Raw genomic sequence first — 17,227 nt, forward strand, 5'->3', positions numbered from 1 at the left:
GTGTGTCGTCGTATGTATTTTTGGAGATGAGGTACACTGAGGTTGACTTTTATATTATCTCCAAAGATGGCATGGTCAGCCTTGTTCTTTAGAAGAGGTGAAACTGAAGAGGCTTTGAATCTGGCCCCAGTAGTGTGCCATTGAGAAATCTCAAAGGCAAGAGCATTTTAATCAATGGTGTATATAAAAGGTGTGTGGTATTTCTTTTCAAAGTCCATGCATTTTCCTCTGTATGTGGAAACAGCAGCTAGACTGGAGAATGGAGAATGGAGTGTTTGTTTACAACTTAGCCTTTAGGCACTTTTTCCTTTTTTTAAAATAAAAATCCCCCAAAGTTTCTAGCATTACTTCTCTGACTAAGCTGCAGGATAGAACACATACGACCACTGCTGGCTTGTGTAAGTTTCCTGTTAGGTAAACATACTCTTGAAAATCATACTTAATTATAGATTTACCTGATCACTTCATAACTGCTACTTAAAATTATGTCCCAAAGAAAGTTTCATGAATAACAATAAACCACAGATGTTTTGTTTATGAAGATAGCTTTGTTTGAATCACATTTTCTGTTTGGCATTCTGGGACATCTTTGGTATTGTGCATTTTCATGTCTCCTCTGGGCCGTTGTTCTAGTTAGTGTCTTCAAAAATTTCATTTAGCACTGAACCTAGTTATTGTTTACCTTTTCAGAAGCTATTCATGACTATTAAACTGGGGACCAGAAAAATGGGAGTTACTCCTAAATACTCATCTCTAATGAGTAATTGAGTTCTTGAAAGCAGAGTTGTGATGAAGGAAATGACTCAGTACCTTTTTAATTGTGATCTTTCTTTAGTTTGTTTTCATATTCATAGTTTTTTCCTTTTATGATGAATAATTTCAAATATATAATAGAGGAGAAAGAATAATAAAACAAATAGCCAACCATTCGTAGTTTTTTGCTGCTCTAATAAATTACCACAAACTTAGTAGTTTAAAAAAATACCAACTTGGGGCACCTGGGTGGCTCAGTGGGTTAAAGCCTGTGCCTTCGGCTCAGGTTATGATCCCAGGATCCTGGGATCTAGCCCTGCATCGGGCTCTCTGCTCAGCAGGGAGCCTGCTTCCCTTCCTCTCTCTCTGCCTGCCTCCCTGCCTATTTGTGATCTCTGTCTCTCAAATAAATAAATAAATACTTTTTTTTTTTTTTTCAAAATACCAACTTACTATTTTACAGTTATGAAGTTCAGAAGTCCAAAATGGGTCTTACTGGGCTAAAATCGAAGTGTTAACGGGGCTGTGCTCTTGCTGGAGAATCCATTTTGTTGCCTTTTCCCACTTCCAGAGGCCTCGTGCATTCCTTGGCTTATGGCCTCGTTATTCCATCTTCAAAGCTAGCATGCTGTGTGAGCCCTCACGTGGTGATCTTCCTGGTTCTTTCTTCCAGTTCCCTCAGGCCACTCTTAGAGAAGTGATTACATTGAGTTCCCCTCGATAATCCAGGATAATTTCCCCATTTTCAGGTCAGCTCATTAGCAGCCTTAATTTATGTACCCTAACATTTACATATTATGGAGGAGTGGGGCATTATGGGGCTGATGAAAGTGTTCTAAAACATGGTGATGGTTTTATAGTTAACTTTACTTTAACTTTAACTTTTACTTTTTTACTTTAACTTTTAACTTTAACTTTACCAAAAAATCATTACATGGTACAGTTGACATGGGTAAATTTTATGCTATGTAAATTATATTTTAATAAAGTTATTTTTTAACCTTTAGATGCTCTCTCTTTAGTTTTTTTAAAAGATTTTATTTATTTGACAGAAAGAGAGAGTGTGCACAAGCAGGGGGAGTGGCAGGGAGAGGGAGAAGCAGGCTTCCTGTGGAGTAGGGAGACCAATGTGGGGCTCAATCCCAGGACCCTAGGATCATGACCTGAGCCTAAGGCAGATGCTTAACCGACTAAGCCACCCAGGCACTCCTAGATGCTCTCTTTTGGTTTTAGGAGTCCACATTTCTTAATGAAACATATTGGTCCCATCCTAATTAAATTTTTTTTTAATGTGGTAAAGTACACATAAAATATACCATAGTAATCATTTTTAAGTATATAATTCAGTAGTGTTAAGCATGTCAGAACTTTTTCATCTTGCAAAACTGAAACTCTGTACTCATTAAACAGTAACTCTCCATTTCCCCTTTCCTTCAGCCCCTGTTAGTCATCTTTCTACTTTCTGTTTTTGTGAATCTGACTGCTCTAGGTACCTCATATAAGTGGAATGATACAGTACTTATTTGTGTGTGTGTTTGTTGTGTGATGACTTATTTCATTTGGCATAATGTCTTCAAAGTTCATCCATGTTTCAGAATGTAACATGTTCCTTTTTAAGACTGAGTGATATTCCATTGTATGCATATACCATTTTTATTCACCCATTCACCTGTTGATGGACACTTGGGTTGCTTTTGCCTTTTGGCTATTATGAATAATGCTCTGAATATTGATGTACACATATCTCTTTGAGATTCTGCTTTCAGTTCTTTTGGATATATACCCAAACATGGGATTACTGGATCTGAGTTAAGGGTTCTTTTTTTTTTTTTTTTAAGATTTTATTTATTTATTTGACAGAGAGAGAGAGATCACAAGTAGGCAGAGAGGCAGGCAGTGGGAGAGGGGGAAGCAGGCTCCCTGCCAAGCAGAAAACCTGATGTGGGGCTCGATCCCAGAACCCTGAGATCATGACCTGAGCCGAAGGCAGAGGCTTAACCCACTGAGCCACCCAGGTGCCCCCTGAGTTAAGTTTTAATTTATCTTTCCAGTTCCTTTTCTGCCTCTTGTAACTGACTTTGCACCACACATACAGACTATCCCTGGACACACTATGTGATTTTGAATTAACCTGGGGCCTATTATGTTACAGGTAACAAGCTCACTTCAAACTAGATATTGCTAAAGATGTGTGTGTTGGAGTAGAGGGAGGTATTTTAAGGATGTTGCTATGTTATACAGAACCCAAAGACCCGCATATGTTTGGGCTTTAGGAAAAACTGGACTTTAAAATATCTCAGGTTTCTTTCTTTTCTTTCTTTCTTTGTGTGTGTGTGTGTGTTTTTTTTTTTTTTTTTAAACTAGGCTCCATATCCAACGTGGGGCTTGAACTTACATCCTTGAGATCAGGGATCACGGGCTGTAACGACTGAGCCACCCAGGCACCCCCTCAGGTTTCTTTTATGTATGTTCTATGTAGTTGTTTGCAGTGGTCTCTATCTGGTGAAGAAAATCATGACTGTCAAAAGCTCCCAAATGTGTATTTATGGCCCAGATACTGTGGGAAAAACTCTCAGTTCCAAATTCCGGGGTTCCCCCACCCTCACATTAACTGTGGAATGACCTCACTCTGTCCTAAGGAGTCATACGTGGAAGTGAGGGCATTACCTAAACAAGTAACTACTACAGATGCTCTCCTCTTCCTCCCCAGTGGGAGATGACCCCTACCCACTCAGGTCCAGCTATCATACTGTGACTTATTGTCTAAGGTGCCCACCCCACCAGCTGAGGGTCTTAGGATGGTAGCTCTGCTTTCCCTAATTTGGTCTTGATTGGTCCAGATAAACCATTGCATGGTGCTGCAGCCTGTGGACTAAATGATAGATTTTTGTTGTTGTTGGCATTCCCCTGCTCTCTGTCTTAGAGTTCCAATATATGAACATGAGAAGAAAACCAGATAAAAAGGAGAAAGGAAAAATACTGTATTTTGGTTATGAGTTCATTCCGTTTATTAAGCACCATCTATGTGACAGGCCCTATTCTCATCCTGGGGGATATAAGCAGAAGAATACAGAGCATATACTGTCTTCTGCAGGTAGGAGCAGTGTAATACAATCAGCAAGTCTCATGGTCCCCTGTTAACTCATTTCACTGCTAGAGGATTGAAGGCTTTAGCCTGGCTTGCCCCAAAAAGATTCCCCATGTCCACTATTCTTTAGGACCATCCTTGGGAGGAGCATGGGGGCTATAGGCGCAGGGTGGGAAATAGTTCCTTTTATGAGGGCCATCCTGCTTTAGCTTTCCCCTTCCAGCAAGATGCCACTTTTTGGATCTAGGGTTTGACTAGGAGTACAGTAATTCCAGCTTCCTGCTGAGAGAACTCTTCTAAAACTGCAGTTCACTGCTTATCTTCCATTTCATCCTGTTTCATTCCATTGATAACCGCCAACTCTAGTAGTATTTAGGCTTTTTAGTCTCTGCGATTGCTGAAGAGAATAGCTGGGACCAGGTCTAATTCTCCTTGGTTTTGCTTATCTTCCTACATCAGGGTCTGGGTGGAAAATTCTGGATTTAGAGCTTTCTCAAATCTTCTATGGAATGTCACCCCTGGATATTGGCCCCCCCCCCAGATGCATTTCTGTCAAATAATGCTTTATAATGAGGGGAGGGGATGGCATTTTGGGGGAATGCTGTGAGAAGTGTTTTGAAAGGGGCTGTCTACATTGTAGTCATCCAGGGTCTCAGATTTCTTAGTGGCACAAAGAATTCAGTTGCTGAACTTGAGCAAAGTGATTATCTGACTACTAGAGGTTTTGGATCTTTGGCTTTATAGGCAGAAAGGCCTTTGCTTAATCATTATATTGTTGTCTTATGTGTCACATCTCCTCTCTAGGAGGCTGGATTGGGCTGGATTGTGTTTCACAGATTGGACTGTTTTTGCAGAACTTTACTGAAGTTAGCACAGTCTTCTGTGAGCAATTTCTTTTCTTGTCCAAAGCTCATAAAGCTCCATGTAGCTTGGGAGTGCATATGGAGTGTAACCAACTGGTTTGCTATACACGAGGACTACTGGACTTCCCAGCCTGAGATGGGTGAGGCCTTATTTCACTTTAACTTTGTTACACATTTTGGGTTTGTCACTTTTGCAATAGTTCAGTCTTTTATTGGAGGTGGTGAACAGAACCCTGTCAAACTAGCTCAAATAAAAATGAGAATAAGTAATGAGATACTGTGAGGATATCTTAGAACGTAAATTAGAAATTCATTTGGGTTTCAGAAACAGCCAGAACCAGGGACTTGAATGTTGTCAGGCCTCTCTCTTCTGGTTGTTCGTGAGTTTGTGGTCTTTTTTCTCTGAAGACTGCTTTTCTGTGCCTTTTCCAGTGGGCAAAATATGACACTAAGAGCTGCAGGTACTCAGGGAGAGATTGCTCTTTCTCGGCTCCAGTCCAAAGATTCTCAGGGAAGCATTGAGATTGATTCTGCTTTGGGTCAGGTGTTCATTCCTGGACTAATCCTTTGTGGTTTGGAGCAGAGTCGTTTACCAACATGTTATGTTCTTGTCTTATTTTATATCTGTTCTCCTGGGGACAAGGAAGGCGGTTCCCAGAGAAAAGAGGAATACAGCTCTCCTTCATCTGTGTGCCTTTGCACATTCTCTCCCTCTAACTGCTCCTTCACTACTCCTCCAAGTGGTTAACGAGGCTATCAGTTGTTTTTTTTTTTTTTTTAAAGATTTTATTTATTTATTTGACAGAGAGAGATCACAAGGAGGCAGAGAGGCAGACAGAGAGAGGAGGAAGCAGGCTCCCTGCCGAGCAGAGAGCCCGATGTGGGGCTGGATCCCAGGACCCTGAGATCATGACCTGAGCCGAAGGCAGAGGCTTTAACCCACTGAGCCACCCAGGCGCCCCAAGGCTATCAGTTTTGATATTATACCTTTCCCTCAATGAAGCTTTCCCTTGATGCCTTAGTTTGAATTAGGTATTTCCTCCTCTGTACTTTCATAGTTCTTGCTTATTTTTCTCCTCTGACACCACATTGAGTTGTGATTAATTGTTCCCAAATCTTTCTTAATAGACTTAGCATTTCTTTGTAGTAAAGACTTTGTCTTATTTATCTTTATGTTTCCAGTACTACAGTCATGAATGAGTTAAAACTTAAATAAAATAAATGGGTAAATACTGCATACTTACTGATAGGCAGAGAGGGAAAAACTTTGTGCTTATCTTTTAATTTGATCCTTAGATAAATGTTGTTGCTTTCTTTAGTCCTAGAAACTGGTGGGAATAGGAAGTACCATTTAGGGTGATCTTGAGCATAAGGATTACCATACTCAACTCAAGGTGGGGTGCCATGCATGTCTCCACTTTTTCTCCCATTTGATTTCCCAAATCTGAGCATCACATTGATTGCAGTTGCCATGTGTCACCAAGAGCGAGGGTCTTAAATAGAGCAGGATCCCACCCATACCCAAGAGTTTGCCCAACTGTTTTTTTCTTCTAAAAATCTTTGATCTTCTTCAATGTGTGGTGCTGGGACAACTGGATAACCATAGGCAAAAGAATGAAGTTAGACTGCTACCTTACTCCTTATGCAAAAATTAACTAAAATGGATCAGTGGCGAACAATAGAAGCTGAAAAAATCAAACTACTAGAAGAAACAAAGGGATAAATTTGCATGACCTTGGATTTGACAGTTGTTTCTTATATTTGACATCAAAAGCAGAAGTAATGAAAGAAAAACTAGATAAATTGGATTTCATAAAAATTAAAACTTTTGTGTATCAAAGGACATGGTTGTTTTTTTAAAGATTTTATTTGAGAGAGTGCGCTTCAGCAGGGGTTAACGGGGAGGAGCAGAGGGAGAAGGACAGCCGGACTCCATGCTGAGTGTGGAGGCAGACTTGGGGCTTGATCTCACCACCCTGAGATCATGACCTGAGCCGAAATCAAGAGTTGGACACTTAACCAGCTGAGCCACCCAGGTGCTCCTCAAAGGACCTTATTAAGAAAAAGAAAAACCAGCCTATTTGTAAATCATCTATATTATAAGGGTCAGCTGTCCAGAATATATATAAAGAACTCTTAAAAGTCAACAACAGGAAGATAAAAGCTTAGTCAAAAAATGAACAAAGGATTTGAGTAGACATTTCTCTGAAGAGGATATGCAGATGGCCAGCAAGTACATGAAAAAATGTTTAAGGTCATTGGTCATTAAGGCAATGCAAATCAGAGCCATCAGATACCACTTCATGCCTAGTAGGATAGTTGTAATTGGGAAAAAAAAGTGTTGGCAAGGACATGGAGAAGAAGGAACACTTGTACATTGTTGGTGGAAATGTAAAATGGTTGTGCTGCTACAGAAAACAGTTTGATGATTCTTTGAAAAGTTAAACATAGAGTTACCATATGACCTAGGTTTATTCAGAGGTATGTATCCAAAGAAATGAAGCCATATACTTGCACAGACAGTTGTACATGAATGTTTGTAGCAGCATTACTCATAATAATCAAAAAGTAGGAACAACCCAAATACCCATCAACAGATGAATGGTTAAACAAAATGTGGTATGTACATAGCATGGAATATTAGTCAGCCATAAAGAGGAATAGAATACTGATTAACATGCTATAACTTGGAATGAATCTGGAAAACATTGCTAAGTGAATGAAGCCAGACATAGAAGGCCACGTAGTGTATGATTCCCTTTATGTAAATTATCCATAATAGGCAGATTCATAGAAGATTAGTTGTTGCCAGGGAATGGTGGGGGGGGGGGTGGGATGGGAAAAGGAGGAATGAGTAATGATTACTTAATGGGTATGGGGTGTTCTTAGTGGGTATGAGTGATGAAAAAGTTTTAGAGCTTGAGGGAGGTGGTGGTTGCACAACACTGTGAAAATACTAAATGCCACTGAATTAGATACTTTAAAGTAGCTAGTTGTATGTTATGTGAATCTCACCTTAATTTTTGTAAAAAGAGGAAAAATAGTTTGATCATGACCCATTAGCCAAAGGCACTTAGAAACTAAACTTCTGCAGTGCTAGTGTTGAATTTGCTCAGTACTTAGAATCTGCTTGCTTGCTTGCTTGCTTTCTAAAGAAACAAACTCTAAGCCAGTTTTATTATCTCAGATGACAAGAATGCCCAATGTAAGATGACTCTGGGGCTGCCAGATTTAATTTAGTGGTTTATATCATCAAGGACACAACAGTTTTTCCCTCTGATTGCATCCTTAGCTTATCAGGCACATCCTCATTAGGTCCCCTGAGGTTCCTGGTAGGTCTCTTCATGTTCCCAAGGCAGTTGCAGTAATTGTCTTCACTGAATTTTCTTGACTTCCAGGAGCAGGAAAAAAGGATACCTTCTCTCTCTCTCTCTCTCTCTTTTTTCCATTTGCCTTTTTAGTATAAACTTTTCAAACCTACAGAAAATTTTGAAGAATTGTAGTGTTTACCTTTATTCTTACCACCTAGATTCAACAGTGGTGAACGTTTTTGTCATAATTTGTTTTCTCTGTATAAATATTTTTTGAATCATTTGAAAGTTGCAGACATCAACACTCTTCATCCTTAAATATTTCAGCATGCTTCTAAAAATTCTCTTAAATAACCACAACTAAGATAGGAAGAGACTTTACAAAAATTTTTTATTAGTAAAAGATACCTAGCCTATGTTTAAATGTCCTCAGTTGTCTCCAGATGTATCTTTTATAACCCTCTTTTGTGTTTTTAAGGAATCGGAATCCAATCAAGGACTTCAAGGACCACGTATTGTGTTGGTGGTTATGTCTCTTTAAATCTAGGAACAGTGCTACCACCTCCTTGTCTTTTCACAGCAGAATGCTTGTTCTTTACTTTCTATTTGGAAAGGGTATAACTGCTGATGGTAGTTAGAAGTACCAGGTTTAAAAACTAATAAAATTAATGGAACGGCAAATAGACAGGAAAAGTAGAGAGAAGAAACAATCTTGGACTTGCTAGGTCTCTAAGAAGCGGGTAAATGCTAGTGTGAACTTACTCCTCTTAATGAAATTTTCTACAAGTTTTTTCTCACAGTCTTCACAGATTAAATAGTATCATCCATGAGTTAATTTTTAGGTTTGAAAATGCTGAGCCTTCTTCAGCCCAATTCCTGTTGCCTATGTGCTGTCCTCTTTCTGGTTTCATGAAATTCTCAGTTTCTTCATGGTAGTCACAAGTACTTATTTTTTGACCCCCCTTTCTCATCTTCTACATTTGATTCCCCTCGAGTTGATGTTGGAAAGCCCTATTAAGAACGTTTTCGACTTTGCTGATCCTTTTTCTAGTCTGGTGTTTCAGTCATTCAGAGATAATTTCAGTCACATTAGAGATTCCCAGTGGGCTTGTGGCCTTAGCAGAGTATAATTGGCACTCCAGAGGTGAGAAACTTCTTGTGGTTGGGAGTAAGTATTGCTCACAGCCCAGAGATGCTGTTTGTGCTTAACTGGATCAGTTCGTTATTCTGATTTCCCATTTTAATTTGTGTCCAGAATTTGGGTAGTTTTCTTTTTCTCATGACTAATTTGGATCTTTTTTAGTTTCTTGTTTAGAGAATGGAAAGAGAAGGTATCTAATCTTATTTTCCTGAGAATCTGCTTAATCTTCTGACATCCCCTTTTTAATTCTGATTTCCTGATTTTCTTAACTCTTTTCTACCCCCATATTTTCGGGTGACGTTCCTGATTGTATATTCAGCAGATAGAAGACTTTCTTCCTTCGTAAGATTGGTAATCTGACCTGTGTATGTATACAAAGTGCAAACATAAATGTTATGTGTTTGTGAATTTTTGTAAGATTAGATGCTTGGCCATTTTCAGTAATTCAGCTGGGGAGGGTTACAATAATTTGTTTTGTTTTTTTAAGATTTTTATTTATTTGACAGAGAGATAGTACAAGTAGGCAGAATGGCAGGCAGAGGGAGAGGGAGAAGCAGACACCCTGCTGAGCAGAGAGCCCAATGCGGGGCTCGATCCCAGGACCCTGGGATCATGACCCGAACGAAGGCGACTGCTCAACCGACTGAGCCACCCAGGTGCCCCACAACTAATTTGTTTATAGGATTCATGAGTTGGTGGGGGCGCCCGGGTGGCTCATTTGGTTAAGTGTCCAGCTCTTAATTTCAACTCAGGTCATGATCTCTGGGTTGTGAGATCGAGCCCTGAGCCAGACCCCATACTTAGGGAGCAGTCTGCTTGAGATTCTCTCCTTCTCCCTCTGGTCCCTCACCCCCATAGGTGCCTGTGCACTCAGGCACTCTCTTGCTCTGGCTCTTTCTCAAATAAATAAATAAATAAATAAATATTTTAAAAAGGAATTCATGATGGTAATTATTATGTTCTTAAGAAAGGTGTTCAGAATATTATTAGATAATTGGAAAGCTCTGGATAAGCTAAAAGTTTTATGCCTTTGAATAAATCCTCCTAATTGATGGTCTAGCATGGGACACGTTATTTACCTGTCAGTGCATTTGTGGGTTCCTCTATAAAATTAATGTTGGACAATACTGCTTTTGAGTTACAAAATTTTATTTTATCAGGGAGCACATACCAACATCCAAATTCTTCTACTCCAAATCATATTAACCTGATTATCAGTGCATTTGAAACTGTTGTGCACCAAACCCATTTTTCACTGAAGTAGGAAAAGCTGCCTTGGGCTGATAACCTCAGTGGGAGAGACAGTTGGAGATACCCTTTTTGAATGTCCCTGGCTTGCTGAAGTCTGCTGGACTATAAGCTGTGTAAAGGAACAGGCCTTGCCCATCTTGCTCTCTGTTCTATCCCTAGTCTCGGGTTGAGTGCCTAGCACATGGGTAAGTGCTCATTATTAGTTAAATATTGGTTAAATGCTGACCTTGGGGCATTTACACACATTGTCTCATCCAATCTTCACAGCCAATCTTATCATTGCCTAACTTTGTAATATAAAATTTAAGCCATTCTTCTGATATAAAAAATTCAGTTTTGTAGATGAGTAAGCGGACATAGATGCATAGCTGCTTGTTCAAAGCTGTTCAGCCAGGCATAGGAGCTGCCTCCAAACAAAGCAACTTTAAATTTTACCATTTTAACCATTTTGCAGTGTACAGTTCTGTGGCATTAAGCATATTCATAGCCATCACCATCGTCTTGGCCCGTGCCTCTTTCCTCAGTTACACTGCCTGCCTTTGTTCTTTAGGGTCCTTTTGGTTTAATCTGAAATCAAATTTAAAACTTCTTTGAGCAAAAACTGGAGGAAACTGGAAGTTTAAACTTTCAGACTGGGCTGAATAGGAGTCCATGTTCTTCCTTTTCCCATTTCCTCAGCCAGTTCTATTTCACATGTAACTTCTTGTTGGCTAATAATAGCTGAGTGTGTTGATTTGAACAGGAATACATGCACTCATATCTGCTTGTTCTCACACTGAGTTGGAGCTGTTTGGTCTATTTCTGCCAGTGGTTGGCCCAGTAGGGTGGTGATCTAAGTGGTCCAAGTGCCAAGAAGCTGCGTACCCACATTTTAAGTTGTGTACCTGCCGAATGGGTTAGAGCACCACTGGGCTAAAGTCCACCCTTGGCCTTGTACTTGGGAAATTAATTTGCTTTGTCATCCTCCACTCCTGCTTCCTGCCAGGAGTCCAGTTCACTACTTTCAGTTTCACTTTGGGCTTTAAAAGTGTTTCTTAATCTTTCTCTGGTTGAATTACCTATACAAAACAGGTATAAATAAATAGTTTTGTTGGCTTGGCTGTGGGGTGAGTTGGGCTGTGTGAAACAAGATTTGAGGCGGCCGGATCTGTCTAAGTAGGATAGCTGAACGTGTTCATCTTTCTACTGCAGTGGTCTTGAGTCCCTTCTGATATCAGGCAGAGCCAAGTGGTGAAATATGACACATGCTGGGGATGAGAATTGGCAATTGTCCTGAGTGCACAAATAGTTTCTTCCCTCCCAAGCATATTTTACAGCCAAGTGAACAGAAAACAATTCAGCAGGCTACTTGCTAGAGTTCCTGCAGCAGAAAAATTACCTTTATAAAAGGATGGACACATAGCTTTTACAAAAAGTTTTCAGAAGAACAAAATGCAAACTAGGCTCACTTATCTTTTCCTCATTTTGTCCCTAATTCCGAAATGTAAGGCTGATTCCAGATACATTCCTAGGGCCTCTTTGTCGGTGGTAGAGGCTGGGTGTCCCCAGGTTTGACCAGTCACGTTCAGCTACAAAAGGAAGTTGCTGGGAAGACTAAAGTCCAAGCCTTCCTATTGAATGGTCAGGCAAACAGGCAGTTTGGCCCCTGGCCCAGCTCTGCTCCGTGTAAATTTTATCTCGTAGGCACACAACAGGCAGGCAGTTGGTGGTGGTGTAATTCCAGTCATTACTGACTAAAATGACAGGCCACCATTGCGTGAGGCTTGACCTGAAGCAGCTGCTCTAAATATAGCCTTCCTTTCTGGCAGCTGCAAACACCTGGAGGAGCAGGCAGGCCCCCAGCAGAAAAGTATTTGCTGTTAATAGTATGTCTGTTGAACAGTTATATACCTTCAGAGCTTATTTCATGCTATGTTTGTGCATAATTAAAAACAACCCACTGAATCCATTGGCTTATGGTTGGGTTATGTTTAGAAAAATGCAATATGTGTTGTTGTCTACTGTGGGGACTGGAGATGATGTCACTAGTTTAAGTAAGATCTTAAGAGGAGCAGTTAATGTAATTACTAGCAATTTCTTTGATCTCTCTAATGAACACAGCTTGCTTAAACCCCTTAGTGGCATTTGGTTTCTGGCATGGATGAATGCACTGTCAATCATGTGTTTCAGTTCAATTAGGGACTCTGGTTTGTGTGCTTGGTAGTTCCTTTTGACATAAGGGGGTTTATGAGTAATTAAAAAGAACACCATCATTTACAAAATGGTGCTTCCAGAACAGAAACTACGAATGGCTCATAAACATGTAAATGATATTTAACCTTTTGTGCAATGAGAGAAAACAATTTTAAGTTCTCACTGAGATCTTATTTTTAACCTGTCAGATTGACACAAATCCAAAACTTTAGAAGAACACTGTTGATGAGCAAATGGGGAAATAGACACATACTTTCTTGGTGGGAGCAGTAAGTGTACAACTTTATGGAGGGAAGTTTAGAATGTATCTGTTAAAACAACAAATGTATACCTTTGGACCCAGCAGTAGTATAGCTTAAAGGAATTTACCCTACAGATACACTTGCATGTATATAAAAACAGTGTTTGCTTAAGCTTGTTTATGAAAGAAAGATTGGAAGCAAGCTCAGAAGTAGACATAATGATGTATCTGTACAATGGATACAGCCGTAAAAAACAGGATATTCATTATGTACTGACAGGAATGTTTCCATGGTACTAAAGCAGAGGGCAGTGGTAATAAATATGCCACTAATTGTGTAAAAGGGGTAGAAATAAGAATATATATTATTTGCTTGTATGTGCACAAGGAAGTTCTGGAAGGATATTGAAGAAAGTAGTGTGAGCAGTTACATGTGTTTATGTGTGTGTTTGTGTGTGTAGGAAAGAAAAGATGGCTATTTTTCACTGTATAAAACTTTTTGAACCATCTGCATGTGTTGCCTTTTCAAAAAATTAAATAATTAGAATATCTTTTAAAATAGAGTTTTTTTGAATTCCCGTCATGGTTGTAGAGGAGCACTCTCTTAATTGACTTCCTTACCCATACTTGCTATCCTTGTGGGTAAGAGGGACATTTCCTCATCCTGTTACTGATGGTGCTAATGTGTCTTACTTTTTATGTGGGCACTTGAGAGGAAAGTGGTGCTCAAGTTTGTTGGTCTCAAGTGCTTTTCCTGTTGATCCTCAGAATCAGTGGCTCTAAAGATTTATATACCAGGAGCCTTTGTTTCGATACCAAACTGTGAGAAACAGGCTTTTTCCATTTGTTTTGACAATCAAGGTAATATACCCTGGACAGGACTAAAAATCTTTTGCCTTTTCTTTTTGTTTGTAGGAACCTACAAGCAGCAATTGGCGCCTATTATGACTTTGAGAGCCCAAACATCAGTGTGCCCTCTATGTCGTTTGTTAAAGATGTCACCATAGGAGAAGGGGAGTCGATACCTCCTGATACTCAGTTTATAAAGACATGGCGGATCCAGAATTCCGGTAAATGGATAATGGGCAATTCTTCATTGCCCTGTTTTCTTTTTTTAATAGTTAAAACAAACAAGGAAATGTTTTAGCTTAAGTTATATGCTTATATGCTTTTGTAACTCTGAGCTTTTTCTTATACATGATGTAGGACTGGTTTTTTTTGTGTTTTTTTTTTTTTAAGATTTTATTTATTTGAGAGAGAGAGAAAGCAGGAACGGGGTGGGGTGGGGAGGGGCAGAGGGAGAGGCAGGAGAAGCAGACTCCCCACTGAGCAGGAAGCCTGATGCCGGGCTTTATCCCAGGGCCCTGGGATCATGACCTGAGCGGAAGGCAGACGCTTAACTGAGCCATCCAGGCACCCTGATGTAATACTTTTTTGTACTGGTGTGATGACCAAACATCAGTGAAATGTCCCCTGCCCTAGAACAGGAAAAATAATTCAGATCTTTTTTTTTTTTTTTTTTTAATTTAGGTCTTGATGGTCTCTACACAATTCAATATTCATTTGATACCAGGAACTAGGCCTGTGTGTGGTGGTGGTATTATCTCCACCTGTACAGTTCTACTCCATCATTTTAATTCTGCTCTAATTAATCTTCCAGTTCTTTCCAGCAGGCTAGAGGAGGTACATCCTTGAATAGAACAAGGTGGTTAGAAAGAGCTGTGAGCATCTGCTCTTTTGAAAGCTCTTTTCTTTGTAGGTGCAAGGATGATACTTTATGAAATTTCATTGAGATATCTCTCTGAAATGTTAATACCAACTTTGAAAAATAGGGTAAGAAATGTGAGATTTGCTCAGAATGGGAAAGATGGAAAGATTGAGAATTTTTTAGAAGCATTGTTGTAATATACTGCTGACTTTAAGAAAAATTAAAAATAAGTTAGCAATACTTCTTTGAAAAAAAGGATCTGAATATGTGTCTGGTAACAATTATTACCTTTTGCTTGTTAAATTCTTTTGTAATGACTTTTTTAATTTGAGTGGGTTTAGTGTTGCTTGTCTCGTGCAATAATTATTCATGCTGCTGATCAGATCAGGATGCTTTAACCTCCTTGTTACTGAGGACTTAACAGAGGAATTCTGAGAGATGGAAACTAGGCAGAAGGCATTTTTAGCTAAAAATTTGTGTGTGGGGGGGGAACCCTATCTAGCAAGGTGATCTGATGTGAGTTGATGTAATAAACCTGTAAAAGTGATCTTTTATTGACTGTTTACTTTTTAGTTCTTTGTACTTTACTTTTTTTTATGATGGGGAAAGATTGACTAAGCTAGCCTTTTATATAGTAATTAATGTACCAAATTGTTATTCTTAATTTTTCTGACTTAATTAAAAGTAACTCTCCCTTGGATGGAAGTTTAGTGTGTCACTGAGGAAACGCATATAATCTGGATCGACCCAATGTTGTAGATGACTGGAGACATTCGTGGCTTTATAAGATTTTCATTAGCTTCTTTTCCCTTTTGGTTGTAATGGTGTAGGGCATTGTTTGTTTGAGAGACACTTGGCTATATGGGAAAGTAGCCATGTTTTCTATTTTTCTTGAAGTTCTTTTTTTCAAAGCTTAATTATTTTTGCCTTATTTCTTTCCTTTTTGGGGGGTTTAATTTCTTACTTTTCCTGATGTGGGCTTTTAAAAATATTAAAATAATCCCTCTCTTTCTTAAGATCTTATGTACATGTGTATGTATGTATGTGCTCAAGAGTGAGCACACATAGGGAGGAGCAGAAGGAGAGGGAGAGAGAGAATCCCAAGCAGACTCTGCACTTAGCAGAGCCTGTCTCAGATTGACATGAGACTCGATCCCGTGACCCAAAATCATGACCTGAATCGAAATCAGGAGTCAGATGCTTAACTGACTGAGTCACCAAGGTGCCCCTAAAACAGTCTCTTAAGTTCAGCTTCTGTTCATCATGTTTTTGCCTGAATTACTAAAACCTGCTAAGTTGCTGATCAAAATTGCTTTTGAAACTTCACATGAATTAAATTCTATTTAGTTAAAAAAATCAAGACTTTGCTTATTTATAGTAAAAACACTTAAAATGGCTGCCTTTCTGTGAATTCTTTATAGTGTTTTTAAATATTAAAAGTTCTTAGAATACCGCCGAAATATTTGAGATACTCTTTTGTCACAGAAACCATTTTGTATGTTAGAAATCTTGATACATCTGCTTATTCGCCAGGCAGTTCTTGAGTTAGTAGGGGATTGGGAGGAGTTGATATAAAATGGCTAAATGTAAAATCAGAACTCCAAAAAGCCTACCTTTCTTTCATGTTGGAGAAAAGCTGTGTTGGTGGGGCTGGCTGCTTTTTCCACTTGGTATTGCGTGGGAAGTCCAGTTTAAAACAGCCTCTGGATCTGCAGTCTCTCTTCCTGTGAAAGGCCATTCTTGTGCCTGAAAACTTCTTGAAGAGTTGGGCAACAATTGCCTGGCAATTTTACCCTTCAGGTTACTTTGAACACATAGTTTTTTTTATCCTTTTGAAAATTGTTCATCCATTTTCAAATAGTTTTGTATCTGTCAGCTACATGCTTACCATTTGATTAAGGAGAACCTGGCCTTCTATAACTAAGTGATAGGTATGTTAGTAAAGAGAAAGTGGGAAAGCACGCACGTGTACTGGTTCTTCAGCATCATTCTCATCTGGCCTAAGTTCTTTCTGGAAGTAGGGTAACTCAGAAATACAACAGGCCTTAGCTATTTCTCCTCTGGCTCTTTTACTCTCATTCATAATCTTCTGTTAAGAGAAAAGTGCTCACTGAAATAGTTTTATAAATAATTTTCATGGTATCTCTCTGCTGTCATGTTTTAGGCATGCCAGGCATTTGAATATACAACAGATGAGATTGGCAGGAACTACATATGGCTGTCCCGGCAGTTTCCCCAAAGAAGCTAATGTCACACATTGTTTAAAATTCAACTTTTAAGACCATGGAAAAACAGAAGCCAGACATTTAATGACTTAGATGCGGAATCCCAGGATCCAAGCTTTTGGCACCATATAAATTTTAGAAGCTTGGGAACCTTGAACAGGAAACGTTACAATTTAAATTGAAAGTAAAAATTTGAAACTGCCCCTCCAATGTGAAAAGGAACAATTTCCCTCATCAGTGCTTTAGCTTCTTATTTGTTACAACCACGCTGTGTTGTGCAGCCATCATGAATGTTAAGCTGAGCGGGTCATGGCAACACGGGTATTTCTTGGACTTCGGCGAAGTAGTTGGTGATTGTCATGTGAGGCAGTGGCTTCACAGTCAACTTTATTTTTTGTGAACATAAAGCATGAGTTGAGAAAACTTGAAAAAGAACAACTGTTTTCTCCATTT

The 17,227-nt window shown here is 39.2% G+C and overlaps 1 protein-coding gene across 3 annotated transcripts in view; it reads left to right on the forward strand.

The window, feature by feature from the left end:
• Positions 1-17,227, forward strand: part of ILRUN (inflammation and lipid regulator with UBA-like and NBR1-like domains) — a 94,018-nt gene that overhangs the window by 21,493 nt on the left and 55,298 nt on the right. For all 3 annotated transcript variants that reach the window (XM_080805369.1, XM_080805371.1, XM_080805370.1), the window contains exon 2: positions 13,757-13,911. In XM_080805369.1, the coding sequence (XP_080661495.1) occupies positions 13,757-13,911 (155 nt within the window). The remainder of the gene's footprint in view (positions 1-13,756; positions 13,912-17,227) is intronic.

The sequence above is a fragment of the Martes martes genome, assembly GCF_963455335.1.
Source record: "Martes martes genome assembly, chromosome: 6".
Taxonomy (NCBI): Eukaryota; Metazoa; Chordata; class Mammalia; order Carnivora; family Mustelidae; genus Martes; species Martes martes.